We start from the raw sequence: 23,455 nt of genomic DNA on the forward strand, positions 1-23,455 counted from the left end.
GAACCGCTGCTGTAGACTATTGAGCTAAATGGATCGATGGACTGCATAAGGCACCTTCCTGTGTCATCTCTAAAGCAGAGCCGGCCCTATTAGTAGGCAGAGTGAGGCAATGGCCTCAAGTGACAGATGGAGGGGGCGCAGCAGTGGGAGCTTCCTTCCAAAACAAACCAGGTTGACAAAGACTCGAGTACAGAACAGAAGAGAAGGCACACAATGGTAAAGGGCCCCCCAAAGTTATTTGCTGCTGTTGAACTGACCTGCATTGCAGGGGGTTGGAATAGATGACCCTTGGGGTCCCTTCCTCCTCTACAATTCTGCTTGGATGCCAGTTGCAATTTAAAACCACCACCACAATCAAAGCACACCCAATCAATGTTTGTACCACCGCCAATTCAGAGACTTCCCTTCCACTCCATCACGCTTCCTAACTAGAGCTAAGGAACACCCCCACCCCCACCCCATGAAAGGCACAGGCCACCCAAGAAAAGAACAAGCAGGAAAAGAATCTCTCTCCACTCCATCGTCCTTTATGCACCGGCATGGCCTTTAATAAAAACAGGAAGTTTTTTTTTTCACCTTTTAAGCCATAGTGTTTTGTATTTTTTTTAAACCAGATCAAAATCAAAAATTAAAAAATAATCCATAAAAATGTGGTATAAAAATTCTCTTCCATATGCTACATTACAGGGCAAGATCTTCTGCTACACAAATACGTAGATTTTTTCCCGTGTTTAAATCTTATTTTCTCCTTTAGTACAAAAAACGTCAGGAGGGCGAGTCTCCCTCCTCCTCCTCCCCTCCCAACTTTCACTTGATCCAAGAGGCTGGGAGAAGGAAGATTTGCCAAAGCCACGCGAAACCCCCACTAGATGCCAACGCCACCCCCCAGTTCCCATCGCACAGAAATCGCTTTGTGTTAGTAAACTTTTTAAAAACAACAACAACCTGCATTTAAACGTTACCATCTCTATCACTTTTACTTTCATTGGAGTGTTTAAAATAAAATTTAAAAAGCCCACACAAGTTGCTATTTTCTTTTTTTCTCTCTCTGGCTCCCTGAGCATATTGTTGAACGTTGCTTTCTTGAAACCCCTTCCTCAGCATCTAGGCCTGGAGGTCACACGTGACAGGCATGGTGGGGTCCAAAACCTATCCAGACACGGACCTCTCATCGCTTCGCTCCAAAGATGGAAGTGCTTTTAAAAAATAAAAAGAAGAATTCCTATAGAAGTGATTGTTCCGTTGCTGCCGCCCGTCAGCAGCTAAAGGTTGCAATCCGGACAAGGGCTTGGGTCTTGGAAAAAGAAACAGCGGATGCTTCACAGGTACGGCAGTAGAAGATGGGATGTTGGAGGGTAATTTCGCTCCCACTGGGGGCAAGGGGTGGGTCAGCAGTCTCTCTAATGAGGGGGGGCAGGAGAAGAATGGCCACCACCAAAACCAAAAAACCAAAACCCCAGTGGAATACAGTTACAGCAGACCAAAGTAAGAGGAGAGAAAAAAATACACAGCTGGCCCCCGAGGCCAGAAGGAGTCCCCCACCGTATTAAAACTCGTCCGCTATTTACATTTCCCACAAGTCTTACAGAGAGACAAAGAAGGACGGGTCTCTGGCGGGAAGCAAATCTGGTCCGGAGTTTGCTTCCCCGAGATCACAGGCATGAGAACCAAGAAGTTAAAAACCAGGAAAAACCACAAGCCGGCTGAGGTCTCCGGAGAAGACGTTTGCAAAATCCCGCACAGCTGGACCAAGCGCCAAGGTCTCAATCGCCACCCGAGCAGCAACCCTAAGAGGGCGATGGAAGATCTCCCCCCGCCCCACAGCCAGGTGGCGCAGCTTCCACAACAGAGAGCATCATGGGAAGGTCTCAGGCACTCTCTCCATCTGCCTGCTGGAGTCCCAACCGCCGCCTGGTCGGATCGCAGCCTGCCTGGAGTGTGGTGGCCCCGCAGAATCCCCTGGGCTCAGTAGATCACCTCGTAGACTGTGGCCTTCTTGTCCCCCGAGCCCGTGACAATGTACTGGTTGTCCGCCGAAATGTCGCAGCTCAAGACGGAAGAAGATTCTTTCGACTGGAGGCGGGAAAAGAAAGGGAAAAGGAAACTCAGCAGGGCTATAATCAGCTTCAGCAAACGCTGAGGGGTGTCACATGTCAAAATCTATCAATACTCAGAGACAATAAGGGTATAAGTGACGTATCAGAAACATGGCGGAAATGGTGAGGGCTCAATGGAACACAAGAGTTAAAACTGGGTTCCCCAATAAGGTTTGGGTTCCCAGGGTTAGACCGTACTGGTGGTGCTGTGTCGTTCTGGAAAGTGCCGATGGATGCAGATGATAGAAGTGACCAACTACAGACACATCTGTCAATGCTGCTGCAATGGATCAAGCCCTCCCCTCCCCTGCAGAGCTTGCCAAGGCCTCAAGGAGGAGGAAGGGAGGTATCCTGCACCCTCAGGCTCTGTTTACAACCCTACCCCTTTCTGTCCGTCCTTTATCAACCCAGCCAATTTGCTTCAGCTCCACTTTGCCGTCCAAGGTCTGTAACAACTCACGCCCCACTCCACCCCCAATCTGGTTACTCAAGTTAACAGGGAGAAAGCACTCTGCTCATGCTCAGAGGTGCTGCTTCCTGTCCCATCAAGTCACACTTTCCAGCTTGCGTCTTGGCACCAAGATGGAACGGTAGAATCTGATCTGTGCAGACAAACACACACACACACACACACACACACACACACCTTTCAATCCAGATGGCACCCAAGCCAGGATTTGTATCCTGGTAGCAGGAATGACCCTTACCTGGAATATGCTTGCTCCATAGGGAGTCCTCCAAGCGTTGAGGAGGTTATCCTTCCCGGTGCTCACAAACCACTTCCCTAAAGGCACACAAAGCAGAGTTTCAATTCTCCCAGGTCAGAAAGGAGGCCAGAATAGTGACAGAATCCAGTGACGTGATCCCCAGAAACCCTACAAAAATCTCAACCAGGAAATTCAGCTCTCAGTAGGATTTAACCCAGGAGAGGGAAGACTTGTGGGGTCTCTTTTTTTTTAACTAGAACCACCAAGAGTCAATGTGGCATAGCGGTTAAGTGTGTCGGACTAGGACCTGGGTTCAAATTCCCACTTAAGCCATAAAGCTCACTTAATGACTTGTGAGCCAGTCACGTAACCTCCCTCACAGGGTTGTTGTAAAACAGCGAGGAGAATTATGTATGTCACCTTGAGCTCCTTGGAGGAAAGGTAGGATAATAAGGATATAAAGAAATAAAAAAGCTCTGCCAACCAGGGCATGGTACAAGAGGCATAACACTTAGAATTAAATAATTCTGAGCCCAAGATTTTGCTTTTGGGGACTAGAACTGAACTGGACCCACAAAAAGCTTCACTACTGGTTACCCCAATGCTTCCTTCACTTCAGCAGTAGAATTTACTCCCGGTGAATGGGGAGTCATTTACTTGTTGCCAAGTAAAACCATGGGAAATCCTTGCAGATCTACCACAAATCACCCAGAGACTGACTCCGATTTACCACCTTGTCCACCACTCCGATCTAACTTATGTAAATGACACTAATGGGTTCATACTCTCCTGCAACCTATTCTATGACATCCTTCCCCAACCTGGTGCCCCCAAACATTTTGGACCACAACTTGCATAAGCCCCAGCATCCTAGGGCTGGCTGGATCTGGTGGGAGTTGACGTCCCAAACATCTGGAGGGGCCCAGGTGGGAAGAGGCTGCTCTAAGTCACAACAGCAGCCACATCTCAAGTTCCACCATGGAAGGAAAGGAGGTAAATAAACAAAAGCAAGCCACCTCATCAGGTCAAGACCTGTTCTGATGTTGCTCTCCCATACCTCGTGCCTGCCACCCAACTAGGAATCTCCCCAGAAATTAAGGCGGGGAGAAGACCAGCATTCACCCCTCCCTATGGGGCTCCCTACAATGCACCTCCCACAATGATAAAGTCGTCTCTTAGCAAGCAATATAACCCAAGCGCCATTTTGGCAGCTGCTTTGCACTGAGTCTGTGGTTTATCAAGCCCAGTCCCCTCTATTTGGAAAGGGCAGAGGGCTCTCCAGTGTCTCATAGAGAGAGAAGGGAGATCTATCTTGGTGCGGCTACACTGAGGGTTGAATCTGGGACATTTCGGACTCTGCAGAGCCTTCCCCAAGAAAGAGGCAACTAACTCCGTTGATATTCTGGGCCCCTTACCGCAGTAGGCAAACTTCAGCGACAGGACACAGCTCTCGTGAAGGTGGAGCTGGTATTTGTCCGGCTTGGTGTGGTGGAGAACTTCCACGTTGCTGCTCTCCATGCCCACAGCCAGCCATTCACCTGTGGGGCAGTAGCCCAGCGAGAAGATCTGTGGGGAAGAAAGGAGAGCAGGCCTGAAAGGGGCGTCTCCTTGGGAGGACACACACATACACGCAAGCTTTAAAATTGAATCCCATTGTATATGGCAAGTGGAAAGAAGAGAAGTTGCACACTGGTAAGAGATAGGGAACTGGAGGACGAGGGTGTTGCGAGTTTCCATTCCCCCTTAGTAGCAGACATGGGATTGTTACGTGTCACATGTTCATTTCTTTGTCTTGCTTTATGATTAATAAATCCGTAGGTATTAGTATGTATCCACAGCCTCAGCCTCTTCTGTTTGTGCGGTTTACACTGCTACGTATAGTGTGCTCAAGTCAGCTAGCTTGAGTTGCTGATTTACGTCGGAGCCAGAGGTTGATGGATCTCCACAGCGTGAAGGCTGGGAGGGAAACGATCCAGCTGGGGGCTAGACAGCTGGCCTTTCGACCCCCGGATGCCAACGACGAGTTCTACACTCAGGGCCCTGAGGCTGCTCCACATTCAAGACCTACCTCCTTCAACACTCCCCATTGGTAAACAGGCAGCTCCTCTGGCTTGCAGATCAAACTATCTCCTAACCCAGTGGTCCCAAACTTTTTTGGGCCCCCACCCCCTTGGTTCTATAGACTCATCCCCAGTGCCCCCTACTCTACCAAAATCATTATTCAGAACAGCACTTTGCCCCACCCACTAAGGAAGGTAATAGCACAATATAATCCAAAACAATAATTGCACATTTATTCAAAATCCAGTTCAAACTATTGAGTTTAATTCCGTCGACAAAACTGATGGACTTGATTCAGGAATACCAGCTACACCTCCAGTGTCATCTTGCCACCCCCTTGTGGTACAGCCCTCTCCAGGGGGTGGTACAGCCCCACTTTAGAACCATTGTCCTAGATAGATTTCCAGAAGAGTTTCCCAACTATTTCAGGGCTCCTTCTCAAGCATGGAGTGCCCTCTTCCTCCTTCACCTCCAGCACTTAACTGAGGTGAGATCCCTGCCGTGGGTCAAGCTGCTCAAAACCTCAGCTGTCCTACAAATGCACTCCAAGTCAATTCTCACCAGTGCCTGGAGCTGGGTGTGTGGGGTTATGTTTGCAATTGCAGAAGGAGAAGCAAATATAGGGGTGTGAAGGCTCCCCTTTCCTGGCCTTCAGAATTGGAGCACAGCCTAGCATGGAGAGGCTCCCAGCAGCAGAGGCTCCCCTTGTTGGGGTTGCACAGAAACTCCCCTGGCCCATCCACAGGGGCCTCCTTTCGACACCAGAAAGATGCTATCGTTTCCACCTCAGCAGCAAGTTCCTAAAGTGCCCCATGAAGGCTCATGTGTGAGGTCCAGCTGAGAGATAGGGATAGGAACTCAGGTTGCCTGGACTGTTCAGCCTGAGGCTTGCAGGTCCAAGAGATACCACTATGAAAATTGGTAAGGAACAACACTGCCAAGCTTTGCTAGTGAGCACACCAGATGCTCTTGAGCTTTTTGTCCCCTTGTCCAGGCTTTTTCTCTGCTCAAAGCTTCCAGTTTCTGAGCATCCCAAGCCGAGAGAGATGCTGTTGCACTCAGGTCCTGCTTGGGGGTTTCCCATTGGGGCATCTGGTGGGCCACTGAGAGGGCAGGATGCTGGACTACATGGGCCCCCTTTGGCCTGGTCCAGCAAGGATCTTGGTATGGTCTTCAGAGTTGCCTCTTAAGGAAGCCCTCCATCCTGAGCAGGGCTGCTGCATCTAGGAGAAAAGGCTGAGGGAGTCCCACACCAGCTTACCTGGGAGGTGAAGTCGTGCTGCTGCAGCTGCCTGCCTTCCCGCAGATCCCAGGACCGCACTGTGTTGTCCAGGCCTCCTGTCCAGAGCTTGGTGCCATCGTGGGAGATGTCAATACAGCTGGCACCGTCTGTGTGGCCCTGGAATTGTCTGAAAGAGAAAACCAACATGCAGAGACATTTAGGAGAAGGGCTGTAAGCTCACCGGTGCAGCATCTGCCTTGCAAGCAGCAAGTCCTAGATTCAATCCCCAGAATCTCTAGGTAGGGAAGGGAGAGAATCTTGACTGAAAACCCTGGAGACCCACTGGCAGTCAGTGCAGACCAGGGGTCGGCAACCTAAGGCCCATGGGCCAAAAGCGGCCCATGAAGGCCATTTAACGGGCCCACGAGCCACCCCTAAACCAAGCCACCTGCTCAGCGACGCCCCACACGCAGCGTGGCGTGGGGAGTCTTCCATGGCTCCAGAAATTGCTTCTGTGCATGCCCAGATGCTGGAAATTGTGTCTGCGCATGTCTGCAGCGTCACAAATTGCTTATGCGCATGCCCAGATGCCGAAAATCGCTTCGGTGCAGGTGCGATTTTTGGTGTCTGGGCATGTGCAGACGCGATTTCTGGCATTGTACTGTGCCAGCCTGTCCCCCAGAGGATCTCCACAGGAGTATCTGGCCCATGCCTGGTAAGCCTTGCTGACCCCTGGTGTAGACAATACTGAGCTTGATGGACCAATGGTCGGACTCAGTGTATGGCAGCTTCCAATTTGCTGTAAGAGGGGGGAAATTAAGCCTCTACCGTCTGGGTCCCAAAGGTCCTTTTCTCCAGCTTCCAGTTATTTGGGAAGGGAAGGCTTGATAAGACACAGCTGCTGAGGAATCCTGCATTCGGGTTGCAGGTAAGGACCTGAGATGAACATATTGCGGGGGGCGGGGGGAGATGACAACTTAGGAAGCCAGGAAGCTTAAAAGAGGTCTCAGAACACAGGAAGGTCAGTCAGAGCACTGGGCCCAGCTAGCTTAGTGCAGTCTGCACGACCTGGCAGCAACTCCCCAGGGTCTCAGACATTCCCTGTGAGAAGGGCCTGCAGGATCAGCCAAAGGAGGCCCATGAAGTCCAGCATCCTGTTCCCACAGTGGCCAACCAGTTGCCTCAATGGGACAGCAATAGACCCAAGCACAAGAGGCCTCTCTCCTCCTGTGGTTTCCACAACTGATATTCAGAAGCATTGCTGCCTTCAGCTGTGGAGGCAGAGCACAGCCATCATGGCCTGACCTGGAGATGCCGGGGACCTTCTGCATGCGAAGCAGGTGCTCTACTCCTGAGCTGTGACCCTTCCCGCTCTTCCAGAGCAAAGGGTGAACAAAATATGGCACAAGAAGGCAGATCTTTGAATCCCTTGGTTTCATTTGGACAGATGCTTCCTGCAGAATCTCCTTCCCCACCTACCCAAGACTTCTTTGAAAGCCCTTCCTTACCACCAGGACCTTACTCACCTGACCAGTGTTTGGTTATGGAGATCCCAGACAGCAATGTTGCCGTCGCTGCAACAGGAGAAGCAGACTTTGGCGTCCGGGCTGATGGCCAAGGCGTAGCAGGCGGGGGCGGAGGAGGTCAGCTCTGCCTTGATCCTGGGGGTGGGGGAGGCCAGGTCCCAGATGGTGAGGGTGCTGGCCTCGCCCCCCACAATCAGTGTGCGCCCGTCCGGGAGGAGCTTGCAGGAGCGGATATAGTTGTCCCTGTTCTGGGGGCAGGAAAACGTAACGTCAATGACACAGCCCAGCTCTTAACTCCATGCAAACAGAGTCCACACTGTTCAACTAGCTAACTTTGGAACATTTGATGATTCCAGATACATATAGGGGTAGGTTCTCTTAAGAATTATATATATATATATATATATATATATATATATATATATATATATATTCCCCAGAGCAAAATGGACTTTGGGTGCTGAGATAGGCAGCTTGAGCAAAATATTAATTCTCTTACCATAATCTGATTTTTTAAATTGAGACATGATTAGTCAGATGCAAGAGTATTACTACATTTTCACTTTTTGCCAAATAATATTGATTAGTTTTCCAAATTTCTAACAAATCAGTGCCAAATTACATCAAGTTTAATACAATTTTTCCAAAAAGTTGACTTCCGGCTCTTTGTCTTAGAAAATTATTACATTATTGAGATAAATAAGGAAGAGGTTGCATTGAGCGTGGTAAATGTCCTCTGAAATATATGCCATTTCCAAATATGAGCGAGCTTATATGTGACCCATGCAAATATTGCTATTGTTCATGCGCACTTATAATGTTTATTTACATATAAATCAATTAAAATATACAGAGAAACAAATAAAGGTGCAAAGAACCCAAGCTGAGTTCCCTAAGGCCAGCTGCTGACATGGAAAATCCTCAATCAGTGGCTTATAACTCATGACCAAAGACCAAAGGCTCCTTGGACTTGAATGGAGGGCCGTCCATTCCCACCGCTTACCAAGCAATCCAGCTGGGAGATGGGGCTCTTGGTGCCAGGCTGGCTGATATCCCAAATCTTCACACATCCTTTCCCACCAGTGTACACGTGCCGGGTAGGGTTGCTGATGGTCACAGCACACACCACCTCGCCATGGCTCAGCGTGTTGATCTGACGGGCGTGGCGGGGGATGCCGGGGCCAGCCAAGGCATCGTGAGGAAACGGGACGGGTTGCATCTGCCCATCGGCACTCACGTGAAAGGAGTAGGCTCTAGGGAGGAGACAAGAGAAGAGGCATTGAGACTGGTGGTGGTGGAGGAGGAAGAGAATGAGGGTTCTGAAGACCAGATGAGGTTGCATTCATGGCCTGGTTTTAGGCTTCCCACTGAGGCATCTGATTGGCCATTGTTTTAACAGGATGCTGGACCACATGGGCTCCCTTTGGCCTGGTCTCAGAACCTAGTTTAGATTTCTTCTTTTCCAGCCTAAAAAAGCTGATAGTGACAGTGGCTTCCATGAAAGGTGATGCCTCTATTTTAGAGGGAGTATATAAGTAACAGAGTTCAGAGGCATCCAAGGGAGGTGGAAGTGTAAGAGAATGATTTTAATCCTCAGGTTTCTTTGCAGCCCTTCATTAAAGCGTCTTGCACCATAGCAGTCTAGTCTTGAGAGGTGATGATAAGTCTAAATTCAACACTTATCTGCTATATCATGCTGGCTTTTCTACTCGTAGTCCTTAGTCTGCGTATTTGAAATATATTGTATAAGATACTGTTTTTTAATGTTTGGTGTTTTATTATGTTTTCACATATGCTGTAAGCTGCCCAGCCAGATGGGCGGGATATAAATAATAAAATATCATCATCATATTAATCCAGCAGCCAGGTTCTTCTTATGCTCTTGTCTGCTACACCCCCAACAGTCTCCTAGGGCTGGTGTGGTCCACCCTTCCTAGCAGTTGCCAATTGATTTCCGGGCACAACTCAAGGTGCTGCTCGCATTGGTGTTTAAAGCTCTAATCAACTCAGGCCCCAAATATATGAATGACCCCCTCCTTCCCTACAGGCCCTATTGGGAGCTGAAATTGGCAGAAGGGGCCCTCTTGGTTGTCTCCAGGAGATGACCTTCTTTGTGGTGGCCCCTAAGCTGTGAAACTCACTCCCCACACAGGTGGCCTCTGGCACCTTCATTCTACAGCTTTCAGTGCATCTCTTCACCCTGGCCTCTGAGGTGCACATTTTTAGCACACCGCCTTATTTTTAAGCTTGGAAGTTGTTTTAAATTGTTTTCAATATTGTGTTTTAATGCTGTAACTCACCATCGGGACCTTAGGGTGAAGAGCAGGTAATAAACAAAAATTAGCAGCAGTCCCAAGGATTAATTAAGACATCACATCGCCTAACTGTCACAATGCTATGCAAGTGTGGATGGTGCCAAAACAACCACGAGGAACATCCCACGGAAACATCAACACTTCTGTTCCCTTTTCAAACCCTGCTTGCCTCTTCATTTGAGGAGAATGGGATTTCTGCAACCAGAAATCTCGTCGCTGTGCTTGCAGCATTTCTTTTATACCAAGACAGCACCCAAAACTTCCACTGGTGCCTCTAGCTGGCTCCCTTTCCCCTGCATGTTTATTTTAGTCTTGGAGGAGGGAGGTTTTCTGGTTTGGTTTTCAGACTTTTTCTTTTCTTTTTATTAATTCTGATTACGACTCAGGCAGACATATTAAGCCACCCAGATGAGCTCTTCCCTGCTGCCAAATTTACATGGGCAAGGAAAGGGCTAGGGTCTTCCTCAGAGTAGGCCCCCTTTCTGGAGATGGGGGGCAATTAGTTTTCAGACTTGTGGACTGAACGCTTTGGGGGAGAAGGTCAAGGGTCTGACTTACGGCTTCCCGCCGGGGATGGACGCCAGGCTGGTGGACAGGACGGGGGTCCTCATCGGCGGATGCGGGTCAAAGCCAACCTGGGAACCAAACAAAAGTGAAGGCATCAGGAGCCTGGGAGAAACAAAAATGTACTCTCACAGGCTCCCACAGAAACCACCCAGCAAAGTGCTGTTGACTGGAGCGGAAACTCAGTTCTCACATAATTGCGGTCAGTTGGTTTTTTTCATGTGAGGAGGGAGATAGTTAGGGAAAGAGCCCCCGCTCCAAGGCCAGGAAAATGAGCATCCATTTCTTAAGTCGGGATGGGGGCTTTCCCCTTGTTCCACAGGCACTTCAGACCAACATAACATTGACTGAATGGGACAGAGAAACCTGCCTTGTACTGAATTGGACCACTGGGTCCATCTCATTCAGTACTGTCTGCACTGACTGGTAGCGTCTCCCCAGGGTCCCTACTTGGAGATGCTAGGAATCGAACCTGGAACCTTCTGCATGCAAGGCAGATGCTCTGACCACTGAGCTACAGGGGCCAGAAATAGAAGAACTAGCAAAAGATAAACCAGGAAGGTCCTGCTAGGCATCAGGCCCAGAGGGGCATCAGAAACTGCCTCAGACCATTGGCCCATATAGGGCCACTTTCACACTCTAAATTTAAAGCATTCAAATACCACTTTATATACAGTCATGCCTTTCCCCCAAAGAATTCTGGGAGCTGTAGTTTGTTAAGGGTGCTGAGAGCGATCTCCCTCACAAAGCTACAGCTCCCAGAGTTCCCAGGATTGGTAGTTAACCCACCCCTCACCCACCACCACCCCCCATTGAAAAAGGAGCTAAAAAGGTTTTACGTACAGCTCCAAAGCTCACCATTGGTGACCGGCCATAGGCAGCGGCGGCAGCAGCGGCGGCAGCCGTCATCTGAGGCGGGATGTTATGAAGGCTGGCGTAGGCCCCAGGGCTGGTGAGGGAGCCGTTCATTTCATGGTGCCCCATCATGGCAAAGGGGGTGGCATAGGAACCGGCGATGGAAATGGGTGTCCTCAGGGCAGATGCTGGAGAAGGAGAAAAAGGGAAAGGGGGGTGTGAGTGGATCAATTACTGGAGGGAAGAAACGCTGACTGTGGTCACCAACTTGGTTGGCTTTGAAAGAGGATTGGACAAATTAATTGGGGAGAGTTGTCAGTGGCCAGTAGCCATAATAAATAACAACAGTTATTGTTGTTGTTGTTCTTTTATTTATATTCCACTCATCTGACTGGGTTACTCCAGCCACCCTGGGCGGCTCCCAAAATATTAAAAACACACACAAAAATCAAACATTAGAAACTTCCCTGAACTGGGCTGCCTTCAGATGATCTTCTAAAAGTCAAATAATTATTCATCTGTTTGACATCTGATGGGAGGGCGTTCCACAGGGCGGGTGCCACTACCGAGAAGGCCCTCTGCTTGGTTCCCTGTAGGTTCACAGCTTGCTGTGAGGGAACTGCCCAAAGGCCCTTGGAGCTGGACCTTAGTTATCTGGGCTGGGCAATGGAAGTGGAGATGCTCCTTTAAGCCCCCCCCCCCTTTTATCCTCACAACAGCCCAGGTCTCCTAGATCAGAGCTTTCATGTTGGTGACACACTATTTAGACACGCTTCTTTTCACATCATAGTAATTCAGTTTTAGTAACAAACCAGAGCTTAAACTAACCCCTTTCCAGTCCCTGGAGGAGAGTGGGGAGTGTTTGTGTGACACAGCTGACACACTCATGTGACGACACACAGTTTAGAAAGCTCTGTCCTAGTCCTACATTCTAACCACTGGCCTACACATTCTCGTGTGACAGGCTGCTCAGATTCGTGGGGGGGGGGGTGGAAAGGTGAGTCAGACATGCAGGAAGCTGGGAGTTCCCTGTCCATTCCATGCAAACGCTAAAACCTAAGCCCTCTCTAGGCCAGTCTTTTAGCACCAAAAACTGCTTTGCCTTGGCAGAAGTGGCGAACACCTGAACCACACGCACAACAACCCTGCGAGGGGAGCCACATACCTAAGGGATCCATTCCAGATGGCTTGCCTGGCATCGGCCGAAGGCCCGGGGTGGTGCTTGTCCCAGGCGTTGGGGCATCGTTCCTTGGAGTAGGGGTGTTGGACTTCAGCCCTGGGGTGGAAGATTTGTCGTTCTGGTGCAAAACAAGATTGGGGAAGATGGTTTGGCATCAGCAAGATCGATTCCACAAGTGCTTGTGGGGTCTCTTAGCAAACAAACAATTTGGGAGGTGGTTTTGGCTCAGTGGTAGTGCATCTGCTTTGCATGCAGAAGGTCCCAGATTCAACCGCCAGCAGCATCTCTGGGTAGGGCCAGGTGAGACCCCTCCCTGAAAAGCTGGAGGGCTGCTGCCCATCAGTGCAGACAGTACCGAATGAGCTGGACCAATTGTTTGACTCAATGGTCTACCTCAGGAACCCAATTCTGAGATCTGCCTCCATTTGACATTTCGGCAAGTTTGGCTTTCTGCTTTCGAAGGATCCTGAGACAAAGCCAGTCTTCTGCTTTTGCCGAGATTCCCGAAATGAAGAAGGCTCTCTGAGCAGAGCCACCAAATCTGAAACCTCAAATAGCTGAAATCTATGATCAACCCCCTCCTCAGTTTACTCCAAGATGGAGTTTTGAATTCTTCTAGTCAAATGTGGACTCTCCTATATTTCTTCTTAGCAAGCGTGGAAAAAGTTGAACATTCGTTCTGGCTCTTGCTTCAATGCAGCTCTTCTCAAATGCCAAAGAGTTGCCAAACATTACACATCAAAGCATGTTCTGATCAGTAAAGCATCTCCCTTGGATCCTTTGGGTGGGGGTTCTGTGCCCAGCACCCCCAACTATTGCCCCAAGGCAAGCATGTTCTGTGCTTCTCCAGCACACAGATGGGGAACAAAGGCCTAGACTGTTGACTTTAAACTGGCTTGAAACGAAAGCTGCTTTCTGGACCAATGATCTGCACAGCAAAAATGGCCCATCCACAGCAATTATGGCCAGGCCCTCTTCTATGTGACCAGGTCTATTGGATTGCTCCTGATCTCCACAGTCCGATTCATGCATTTATAGGCCACCTTTTCCTTCAAGGAGCTCAAGGTGGCAAACGTGTTTCTCCCCTGCCCCCCCCCATTTAATCCCCTGAACAACCCTGTGAGGTGGGCTAGGCTGAGAAGCAGGGAATGGCCCAAGGTCACCCAGTGAGCTGCATGGCTGAGTGGGGTTTTGAACCCTGGTCTCTCCCAGTTCCTAGTTTCATAGAATTGTAGAAATGAAAGGGATCCTGGGGCTCATCTAGTCCTTCAATGCAGGAATCTCAACACGCGGTCCCCCATCCAATTTGAAACCATGCCAGACCCTGCTTGGCTTTGCAAATGTGCTAGCAGTTTTATTGCTGCACCACTAGGTTAAAGACTCTAATCACTACGCCAGCGCTGCCTTTCTCTACATTCACTCATAAGCCGGACTTCTGCTCCTCCAGAGAGAACCAGCCCCACAGGTCCACCTTCAGCAAGCATTCCCAAGAGGGCAGAGGCATCTTCTGCAAGGCCTTCTTCACTTACATGGCCCAGGTCTTTAGTCTTGGAGGAAGGGGTGCTGCTGGATGAGGCCACTGAGGCAGGGCTGTTGGGGGCATCCTTCTTCAAGCCACGGGCTTTGTCGATCCCGTTCTCTGGAGGCGAGTGGGCAGGGCTCACCCGAGGCGTGGCAGGATCCTGGGGAGCAGGGAACACAAGGAGGCTGTTAGCAACAGGGGCACTGCGGAGTCCCTTTGCCAAAGTAGGAAGGAGGGGGCTGCAAAACACCTGAACATCACACATTTACTCGGTATACTAAAACATATGTACGTGTGTGAGAGAGAGACTTGCAAACTTATGAGACTTTACAGCAGTGGCGTAGCGTGGGGGGTGCAGGGGGGGCCGGCCGCACCGGGCGCAACATCGGGGGGGGGCACGCTCGCGCTCGCAGCTCTCTGCCCCTACCTGCCTCACTCAGTCTCTCTCACTGCAGTGCTGGCTGTGCGAATCCGATCCGAGTCGCCGCCCACTGTGGAGGGGAGGGTGCCAGGCGTGCGGTGCGGAGAGAGAGCGAGGGACTATCTGGGGGAGGGACAGTGCAGCGGGGGGGGGCACAAATTACTTGCCTTGCCCCGGGTTAGGGGGTGCAAATTATTTGCCTTGCCCCGGGTGCTGACAACCCACGCTACTCCACTGCTTTACAGACTTATTCTGAGGCACATAGCAGCATAAAACAAATTGCTGCTGCTCTCACAGAAAAGTTCGCTCTCTACAGTTGATTACAGACCTAACCGGTGGGAGGGGGGAATTGTCTACTGTGGTGACATCCTGGGGTTCTATACTGCATTCACTCTTTCCAGAGCATTTTGGATGCAGCCCCCCCCCCCAGTAAAGCCACTGGATGCCCACAGCTTCTGCATCAAGAGAAAAATCTCTTTATTCTTTTCCTACAGATTACGCATTTAAAAGAAGCCAGGCCAATCTGCTCCATCTCCATAGAAGGTTAATGTGGACTTCTTGTTTCAGACTGAGAGGGAGAGGGACCCTCTGTCGTACCTCATTGGAGACGTCCACCACCAAGTCATCACTCTTGTCACCGTCGCTGTCCTGAAACAAGAAGCAGTGACTTAGTTGAAAGACAGAAAACGCCTCTTCCTTAAAGCCTGCAAGGGCTGCCTAGGACGATACCCCCTCGGCCTACTGCAAAGTAATGGATGAGTCATTATTAGTCCTGTGGCTACATTGCCCCTTGGCAAGATGACAGGTTTGCGCTTGGGGGAAAAATATGATGTGACTTTCACGATTGTCACAGTTTGAGGTTTGTCCCGTTATCATATGTGTTCTGTTTTTGTGAATCGCCCTGAGATCTATGGTCCTTGGCCAAAACCAGGTCAGATGGAGAGCACAACAGGGACCTGTAAGACTTACATATCGGCTCATGCTGTCCTTCTCCTCTGCTTTCCGCTTCTTGGAATCGATGCTGTAGTCGGTGGGATTCCTGTGCTTCTCGCTGGCTCTCAAACTCTCTGATGGGGAGATGGAGTTATTCTAGAACAGAAGGAGAAAAAGAAGAGAGGGTTGCACTACCTGCTTGCCTCTTAGCCCCCCCCCCCTTGTTATTATCGCCCCCCGCCCCGCCTTGAGGTGGTACCACCCATTTTGGGAACCACTGCCCCAAACCATCCCAAGGCAGAAGACCACAACAGCACACAGCCAACTTGTGTGCACGTTTCAGACACATTCCTTAGAAACTGTGCACCAATCTTAAAAGTGAGAAGCGAGTTTGTTTCAATTTGTGGTCCTTCATCCCCTTTCTAGATCTAGGACTTCCTAGTGCAGGATTCCCCAGCCCAGCAGCACCTCCAGGTGTTCTGGACTACGAAACCCATCATCCCCAGTCACAGCATTGATGCCAAGGGCTGATGGGCGTTGTAGTTCCAAACACCTGGATGGTGCCAGTTTGGCGAAGGACATCCTGTCTCGCAGCCAAATAAATGTGCTTTTTAAAAGTTTTGCAAGTATGTGATGGCTTTATATGTTTTTATTGCTCTGAACTGCTTTGATGTATATTTGTATGCAAATATTTTTTTTTAATTAATAATTGGGGGGGGGGGTGGAGCTCAGGCTTAAACTTTACTGCCACTGCATGTCGCACACAGAACGCAATTCTGAAAACAGCTGCTGGCCTCTTGGCATCTCCTGCCTCTGTAGCCAAAATTACAGGCATTTTGTTTCTCCACAGAACTCAACCCTCACCCCCCACCCCACCCCGCAAAAGCCTTTTGCTGAAGATAAAGTGACTCTAAGCCAGCCCCCATCCTCCCTTTCTTTCTCCTCTGAATGGGAGAAGCCCAGCAGTTCATGTTTCCCTCCTCGCATCCCCAATAAGCTGCTTTGGGGATCAACCAGCCGCCTTTTCTTCTCAGCCAGTCATGCTGAAAAGGCTCACGGTTCCCGAGGAAGAATCACATTAGGGCCTCTGGAGGCACTGAGGCAGGCAGGCCGCCAAGAATCTCCCCTCCTCAGAATACATCTATCTCGATATTTTTGCTGCTGCAGCAACCCAATTAGGAAATGTGAACAAAGCAACCTGGAGATGGATCTATGAGTGTCAAGGCCCTGCCCCCCTCACCCTAATTGGGCAAAAGCTGCATCCCCCAGAAACTCCCCCACCAGCCCCTTCATGAGAGCTTTCGGGGGAGGGGCTGCTGAGGACCATCTCCCCATGCCCTGTCATGGCTCTACCCTGTCATGGCGTCTGACACTCTGAGGGGCCGTTGGCGTCCCTCAGATGGGCAGGAAATCAAAAAAGGGGGGGAACTTTGCACCTCAGGGGCATCCCCTCCTCCAGTTAGAGCTGAGAGGTGGAGAATAGCAACAAAGACCCCTCCCTCACCCTTCCTCATATTCAAAGGATGATGATAATGAGGGTTTGGGCCACTTTGTTCCTGCTCTCCTCACAGCCTCTCTTTCAACACAGAAAGAGTAAGCGGAGCCCTCCTAACTGTAGCTGGAAGCTGAGCCCCATCAAGGACCATTAATGTCCAGATGGATGGCGACGAGGGAGCAGGGCGGGGGGCCGCCGTCCTCGAGAAGCTTAGTTAACTGCCTGACCTTCCACATCCCTGCCTCACACAACGTAATCACCCAAGTCCTTCCCAAAAGATTAGATGACCCAAGATAATGGAACAGCTACCAGCAATGAAATTGCTTCCTAATTGCTGAGGGGGCTTCTCACTTCACTCCCCCACCCCCAATCCCCCAGGTCATCAGCTCAGACTGAACCGCTCTCGTTGGCAACGGATGAGACAATCTCAACAACAGCCAAATGGTTAGAAAAAGCAGTAGAGAAGTCAACCTAAATCAGTGGTTTTCCCTCCAGGGAATCCCACCACTATGGGCAACCTTTGCCAAACTGGTGCCCTCCAAGTATTTTGGACCACAGCTCCCTCCAGTAGGGATCTCGGATGTTGGGGGTGATAGGAGCTGGGTCCATAACACCTAGAGGAAACCAAGTTGGCAAAAGCGGGTTCCAACCAAGCTGAATCCAATGATCTCAAGACCATCCAAGTGGCAGGGACAGTCTAAGCAGAGTGGAATCCAAGGAAAACAGTGGCAGAACCAAAGCTCAGGGGTACAGCAGCTGCCTCACATGCAGAAGGCGTGAAGTTCCATGTTCAACGGTGTCTCCAGAGAAGGCTGAAAATGTCCCCTGCCTGAATCCCACGACAGCCCAGCCCAGATATTCCTGACTCTGGAATGGAGAAACGTTTTTCTGGGGAGTTGAAGTTTCTAAAACAGTGACATTTGATGGAAGGAGAGCCCAAGCCCAAGGAATGGCAAAACTCATCAAGCGTTCAATACCAAGATGGTGTGATGTCCAGAGGGGAAGAAAAGGGGACTTACTGCGCTGGCGTCCCGATCTTCCAGGAATGAAGGCCGAGTTGGCACGGAGGACGGAGGCAGCCGAGTTGAAAGGGAGCACAAAAAGAAGTGGGTGGGGAAGGCAGGGGGAAAGAGAGAAAGTCTTAAAATAGAACATCAACCCAACTGTTCCTTTGCACGTAGCGATCTCTGGTCTGGCTTGATAAAAAGCCCCGCTGGCCTTTTCATCTTTGTTCTCTGGAAGGAATCTTGGCCCAGACGGCAGCAACCCCCTCGCTCCTTTTATTTTATTTTTTGGCAAACAATTACTGGGCCAAACAAGCAGCACCACACAAGGGGGGAAAATGGAACAGACATACAAAGAGGGAAAAGGGCAACTAAAAAATAAATATCTGCAAAATGGTTTGTTGACACGTTTCTTTCCAAATCTGGAGGAAGAAACCCATTTCCTTCCCATGTTGGTCCTTAGACAGAGAGATTTCTCCGGCAACTAACTAGACGGCTGTTTTCTGTCAAGGGAAGAAGGCTGGAAAAGCCCTTTTGCTGGTGGAAGAGATCCACAGATCCTTTGGGGGGGGGGTGTAGGAATTTCACTAGTCTGGGAATGGACTGAGACATGGGTGGAGAACTTCAGTCACAGAGTGGCCCTCAGTGTGTTTCTATCTGGCCTCTGGTCACACTTTTCCTAGGCCCTGTCCTGTCCCCTCCCTCAAGTGCATTTTCCTGCCTCAAGAGGATGGAGCTGTGGGCATGTAGAAACACCTGCCTTTTGTTTGGTTGGGCCAAGGGCACAAAAAGAGCCACACCCAATTACTCTGCCCTCTCTTGTCTCTGGCTGCCTGCGAGAAGGTGCTGCCCCTGAACTGCTAAAGAGTCCCTCCCCCTGGATTAAGGCAAAAACATTTTGGGGAAACCACATGCCACCCCCCGAGTTTCCCAGACTGCATATGTCCACACAAGACATTTAAAGCACATGGCTCCCCCTAAAGAATTCTGGGAACTGTAGTTCTCCAAGGGTCTGGGAACCGTAGCTCTGTGAGGGTTAAACTACAGTTCCCAGGATTCTTTGGGGGGAAGCCATGTGCTTTGAATGGATGGTGCATCCTTCCTAAATGGAAAGTACATCCACAACCCACAGGTTCAGAGGCCCGCCTGCCCTTTCCTCACCTCGGTGGTCCAGGTCGTGGTGGTTTTTCTCATCTTTCACCGTCAAATGGGCTTGGCTCCCCAGCGCCCCGAGAGCCAGGAGCCCTGAGCTGCTCCCCGTGACTGGTGGGATCCCAGGTGGTGGCAGGCCCGAGGGGTGAGGCGGGAGCTGAACAGGGGGGCCGTGGGCCGCATGGGAGAGGTGTTGGGCCTGGAGCTGCTGCTGCTGCAATAAAGCCAACGGTAAGAAGCGCTGCGAGGAGACCTGGTGCATCACTCTCACAAAAACCCAAATCAAATCCAGATGGTCAAATTACATTGACAAAAAAGGAAGGAAAGGAAAACTTGAGCTTGAAAGGACAGTGGCTGCAAAGCTGGGAAACGGTTAGTACTTCAAGCCTTCATGCAAGAAAAAAATAAATACAAAGTTGTAAAAAGTTGCTTATGTACTTTTGGGCATCACACCCATAATTCTAGATACAACTGAGTTTACCTTGTGTGTTTTTTAAAGGCGAAACAGTATAAAGGTTATGCACTTTGATACGTGCTAAGGATAAGCATTTATTGCCTTGAGTTTTACTGACAGTACTTAAAAGCTCTGCAATCTGGAATTCCGAGATTTGAATGGCAAACCGGGGCCAGGTTTATTTTTGGCTTTAGGCCTGGGGAATCAAACCTAAAATGAAACATTAAGCAAGTGAAAGTGCAGGCTGTGGAGAAGGGAGGGGGAGGAGAGAGAAAGACACAGAGAGAGAGACTTTCAACAAGAACTGCAAACCAATCAAAAGAAGAAGAAAATGAAGGCAAGATTAGGAACATAAGAGGAGACTGCTGGATCACTCAAGTGGCTCATCCAGTCCAGTTTTCTCTTCTCATAGTGGCTGACCAAATTCCTGTGGGAAACCCTCTCCCCTCCTGTGGCTTCCAGCAACTGGTATTCAGAAGCACAGCATAGCCACTGGTTTTTGTTTTGATGCCGGAGGCCCTGGAAGGATTTAGCATCCTGAAAGCCAGGATGATGGTGATGGTGGTAATAACAAGGTATGCAAACTTTCCCAATCATAGCCAAGGCCAAAACTGCACCGATAGCATTTGCCTTCCTGCCAGAGCATTGGAAAACCTGAAGCTTGTGCCTGTCCTTAGTTAATTATCCCCTCCTTTCCTCTAGGACAGTCTTTGTCAACTTGCTGCCTACCTCCAGGTGTTTTTCCACTGCCACTCCCATCAAACCCAGCCAGGCACTGGGGGGACAGGCCACACTCAATGCCAGGTAGTTAACCACACTCACTTGGGGCTCACAATCAGGGTGGCAAAAAAGGGGAGCACTTTGCAGTGTTTCCGTGGTTGTTACCAGGAGTGGGGGGGGGGGGTAAAGCTACTTCCATTTTAAAAAATGAAGGGGTGATAGCTCCCCCTGTCATTAGTCGCACATAACAGTGTGGTCTTGTATGGCATTATTTATCAGTATGCATTTAATATTAATTTACTTATGGACAGATTAATTGGGGGGGTTGGGTTTATTAACTGAAGTACTATTAAACTTACTCTCTCTCTCTCTTAGGAATCCAATCTTACTTATTTCACAAAATTTATATACCACTGGATTGCAAAAAAATAAAACCCTCGAAGTGGTTTGCAAAAAAAGATAGTGTTATCAATAAAAAGAATCACCAACCATAATTTAAGATATCCAAAAGGTTAAAATAACAACAAACTAAAAACAGATTAAAACTCGCGTCAACTTTCTCAACATCTGAGTAGGCTTGCCTTTAAAAAAATGTTTTTAGGAGGTGCCCAAAACAGTACAGTGAAGGTGTTTGCCTGATATCAGTATCTTGTGTGTTTGGCAAACCTGCACAAGCTCTAACAAACTACCCGAGCAAAAGTGTGATATGCGCACATGCATTTTCACCGGAGGTTTCTAATCAGAGGTTGGCTGGCCATCTGCCAGGGATTCTTTAGGTGCGATTCCTGCACTGCAGGGGGTTGGACTAGATGACCCTCAGGGGTCCCTTCCAACTCTTACAATTTTTCAAAAATAGAAACAAACCAAGGAATAAGTATGCAAGTGACCTCATGACGGCTGCCTGAAGCTAGGAACCTCTTGTTGTCCTGTCCCCTCGGCCTCCCAAGTTCATCTCAGCGGATTACACAAGATCACTTAACAGGGATCAGTTACCTCTATAGCACAACACAGGCTCACCGGCAGGGCAAAGGGGAGAGGGAGAGGGGTGTGTGTTAAACAGCATGTGCCAGATCCCGTTCATTTGCTGTGGGTCAAGGTGGGGTTCCTGGGAGCAAGGAGGTTAAATGATGCGGGGCAAGTTGAAAGCCTGGAAATTCTCCCTCCCTCTCAGTTTTGCCCCCATCTGGGTGGAAGGCTGGCTTGCAAGTTCGTAAAGCCAACTTGGGTGGTGGGTGGGGAGCACTTATCTCAATATAACGGTGATACAAAAGGATGCCAAAAGTTCAGTGTGCAGGGAAGAATTTCTGTTAGGATATGAGAGGTTACGGCCACCATATAAGGACGTCTGGGCAGATGAATATCTTGGTATGTAGAGTGGTTTTAATTGGATTATGTACATCCTGCTTCATGGCTTTGTTAACCGATTTAATGGTTCACCACTTGCATTAAATTTAGTCAAGTCTTCTAATCATTTCCAGAGCTACAAAGTGAATCCAGGGCTCGGTTTCAGAGGCTTGACGCAAGGCAGGGGTGGGGAGGGACAGAAAGTCAACCGCTTTGAGGTTTTTCTATAATCAAGTGGCATATAACTTTTATGAAACACACAGCAAACAAACAAATAAATGATTGTGCCCTGGGTGCACAAGGTGACTGGGCAAGAGGGAGGGAGGAGGAGAGCCAAACATGTGGTCGTGTTGTGCATTTCTCTTATGCTTCTGCCTTATGCGTTTTTTCTTCCAAAAAGGTGCAACACTGGACACAGATCCTGCACTTTCCCTATAGCTCTGAGTGCAGTGCAGAGACTGACAAGGAGACACACTTGTTGTTTAGTCATTTAGTCGTGTCCGACTCTTCGTGACTCCATGGACCAGAGCACGCCAGGCACTCCTGTCTTCCACTGCCTCCTGCAGTTTGGTCAAACTCATGCTGGTGGCTTTGAGAACACTGTCCAACCATCTCGTCCTCTGTCATCCCCTTCTCCTTGTGCCCTCCATCTTTCCCAACATCAGGGTCTTTTCCAGGGAGTCTTCTCTTCTCATGAGGTGGCCAAAGTATTGGAGCCTCAGCTTCAGGATCTGTCCTTCCAGTGAGCACTCAGGGCTGATTTCCTTAAGAATGGAGAGGTTTGATCTTCTTGCAGTCCATGGGACTCTCAAGAGTCTCCTCCAGCACCATAATTCAAAAGCATCAATTCTTTGGCAATCAGCCTTCTTTATGGTCCAGCTCTCACTTCTATACATCACTACTGGGAAAACCATTGCTTTAACTATACAGACCTTTGCTGACAAGGCGATGTCTCTGCTTTTTAGGATGCTGTCTAGGTTTGTCATTGCTTTTCTCCCAAGAAGCAGGCATCTTTTAATTTTGTGACTGCCGTCACCATCTGCAGTGACCATGGAGCCCAAGAAAGTAAAATCTCTCACTGCCTCCATTTCTTCCCCTTCGATTTGCCAGGAGGTGATGGGCCCAGTGGCCCCTTCATAGATCACTGCGTTGCCATGGCGAAGGGACTTGAATAACTCAGAGAAGCTATGAGCTATGCCGTGCAGGGCCACCCAAGATGGACATGTCATAGTGGAGAGTTTTGACCAAATGTGATCCACCTGGAGCAGGAACCGGCAAGACACTCCAGTATCCTTGCCAAGAAACCTCCATGGACAAAGGAGACACAGTACCTGCCTCTATAGTTGTCCCCTGGCTTGTTCTTTCCAGAAACATGGAAGTTGGGGGGATACACCTTTTCTTGGGTGCTGCAAGAGACACATTCTCAGACTGATGCACCAGACAGGCCTCCATAGGAGATGTACCGCAAGCTAAGTGGCAGAACATGTGCCTGGTATGCAGAAGGCCCCAGGTCCAATCCCCGACGGCATTGCCAACTGGGAGAGTCTCCCTGAGAGTCGCGGCCAGTCAGTGCAGACAACACTAAGCCAGATGGACCAAGGACCTGACTCGTTACATGGCAGCTCCCAGTGTCCTCAAGAGAGGGCTGCTTCGGTCTGCAACAAGGGATAGGAGATAATCCAGGAAGTCTCTCTTGAGACTCCAAAAAGGCTCAAGGCATTTCAAGTGTTATAGTTAAGAACCTAAAAAGAGCCTCCAGGATCAGGCATATGGCCCATCTGGTCCAGCATCATCTTCTCACAGTGGCCGACCAGATGCCTGGAGGAAACCAGCAAGCAGGATTCGAGCACAAGAGCCCTCTCCCCTCCTGTGGTTTCCAGAAAC

The 23,455-nt window shown here is 49.6% G+C and overlaps 1 protein-coding gene across 7 annotated transcripts in view; it reads right to left on the reverse strand.

Annotated features, from left to right (window-relative positions):
* Positions 1 to 523: 523 nt before the first annotated feature.
* The window catches only part of TLE3 (TLE family member 3, transcriptional corepressor), a 50,293-nt gene continuing 27,361 nt past the window's right edge, over positions 524 to 23,455 (reverse strand). For 2 of the 7 annotated variants that reach the window (XM_083411978.1, XM_083411975.1), the window contains exons 7-20: positions 19,063 to 19,267; positions 17,917 to 17,933; positions 15,439 to 15,558; positions 15,067 to 15,117; positions 14,056 to 14,208; positions 12,512 to 12,644; positions 11,350 to 11,534; positions 10,486 to 10,562; positions 8,616 to 8,865; positions 7,613 to 7,860; positions 6,126 to 6,273; positions 4,219 to 4,369; positions 2,804 to 2,880; positions 524 to 2,073 (exon numbers count right to left, since the gene is read on the reverse strand). In XM_083411978.1, the coding sequence (XP_083268104.1) occupies positions 1,966 to 2,073; positions 2,804 to 2,880; positions 4,219 to 4,369; positions 6,126 to 6,273; positions 7,613 to 7,860; positions 8,616 to 8,865; positions 10,486 to 10,562; positions 11,350 to 11,534; positions 12,512 to 12,644; positions 14,056 to 14,208; positions 15,067 to 15,117; positions 15,439 to 15,558; positions 17,917 to 17,933; positions 19,063 to 19,267 (1,923 nt within the window). In that variant the 3' untranslated portion in view covers positions 524 to 1,965. Of the gene's footprint in view, positions 2,074 to 2,803; positions 2,881 to 4,218; positions 4,370 to 6,125; positions 6,274 to 7,612; positions 7,861 to 8,615; positions 8,866 to 10,485; positions 10,563 to 11,334; positions 11,535 to 12,511; positions 12,645 to 14,055; positions 14,209 to 15,066; positions 15,118 to 15,438; positions 15,559 to 17,916; positions 17,934 to 19,062; positions 19,268 to 23,455 lie in introns of all 7 variants that reach the window. The other 5 variants (XM_083411977.1, XM_083411974.1, XM_083411976.1 and 2 more) reach the window with 3 other exon arrangements.

The sequence above is a fragment of the Podarcis tiliguerta genome (assembly GCF_965153285.1).
Source record: "Podarcis tiliguerta genome assembly, chromosome: 14".
Lineage (NCBI taxonomy): Eukaryota > Metazoa > Chordata > Lepidosauria > Squamata > Lacertidae > Podarcis > Podarcis tiliguerta.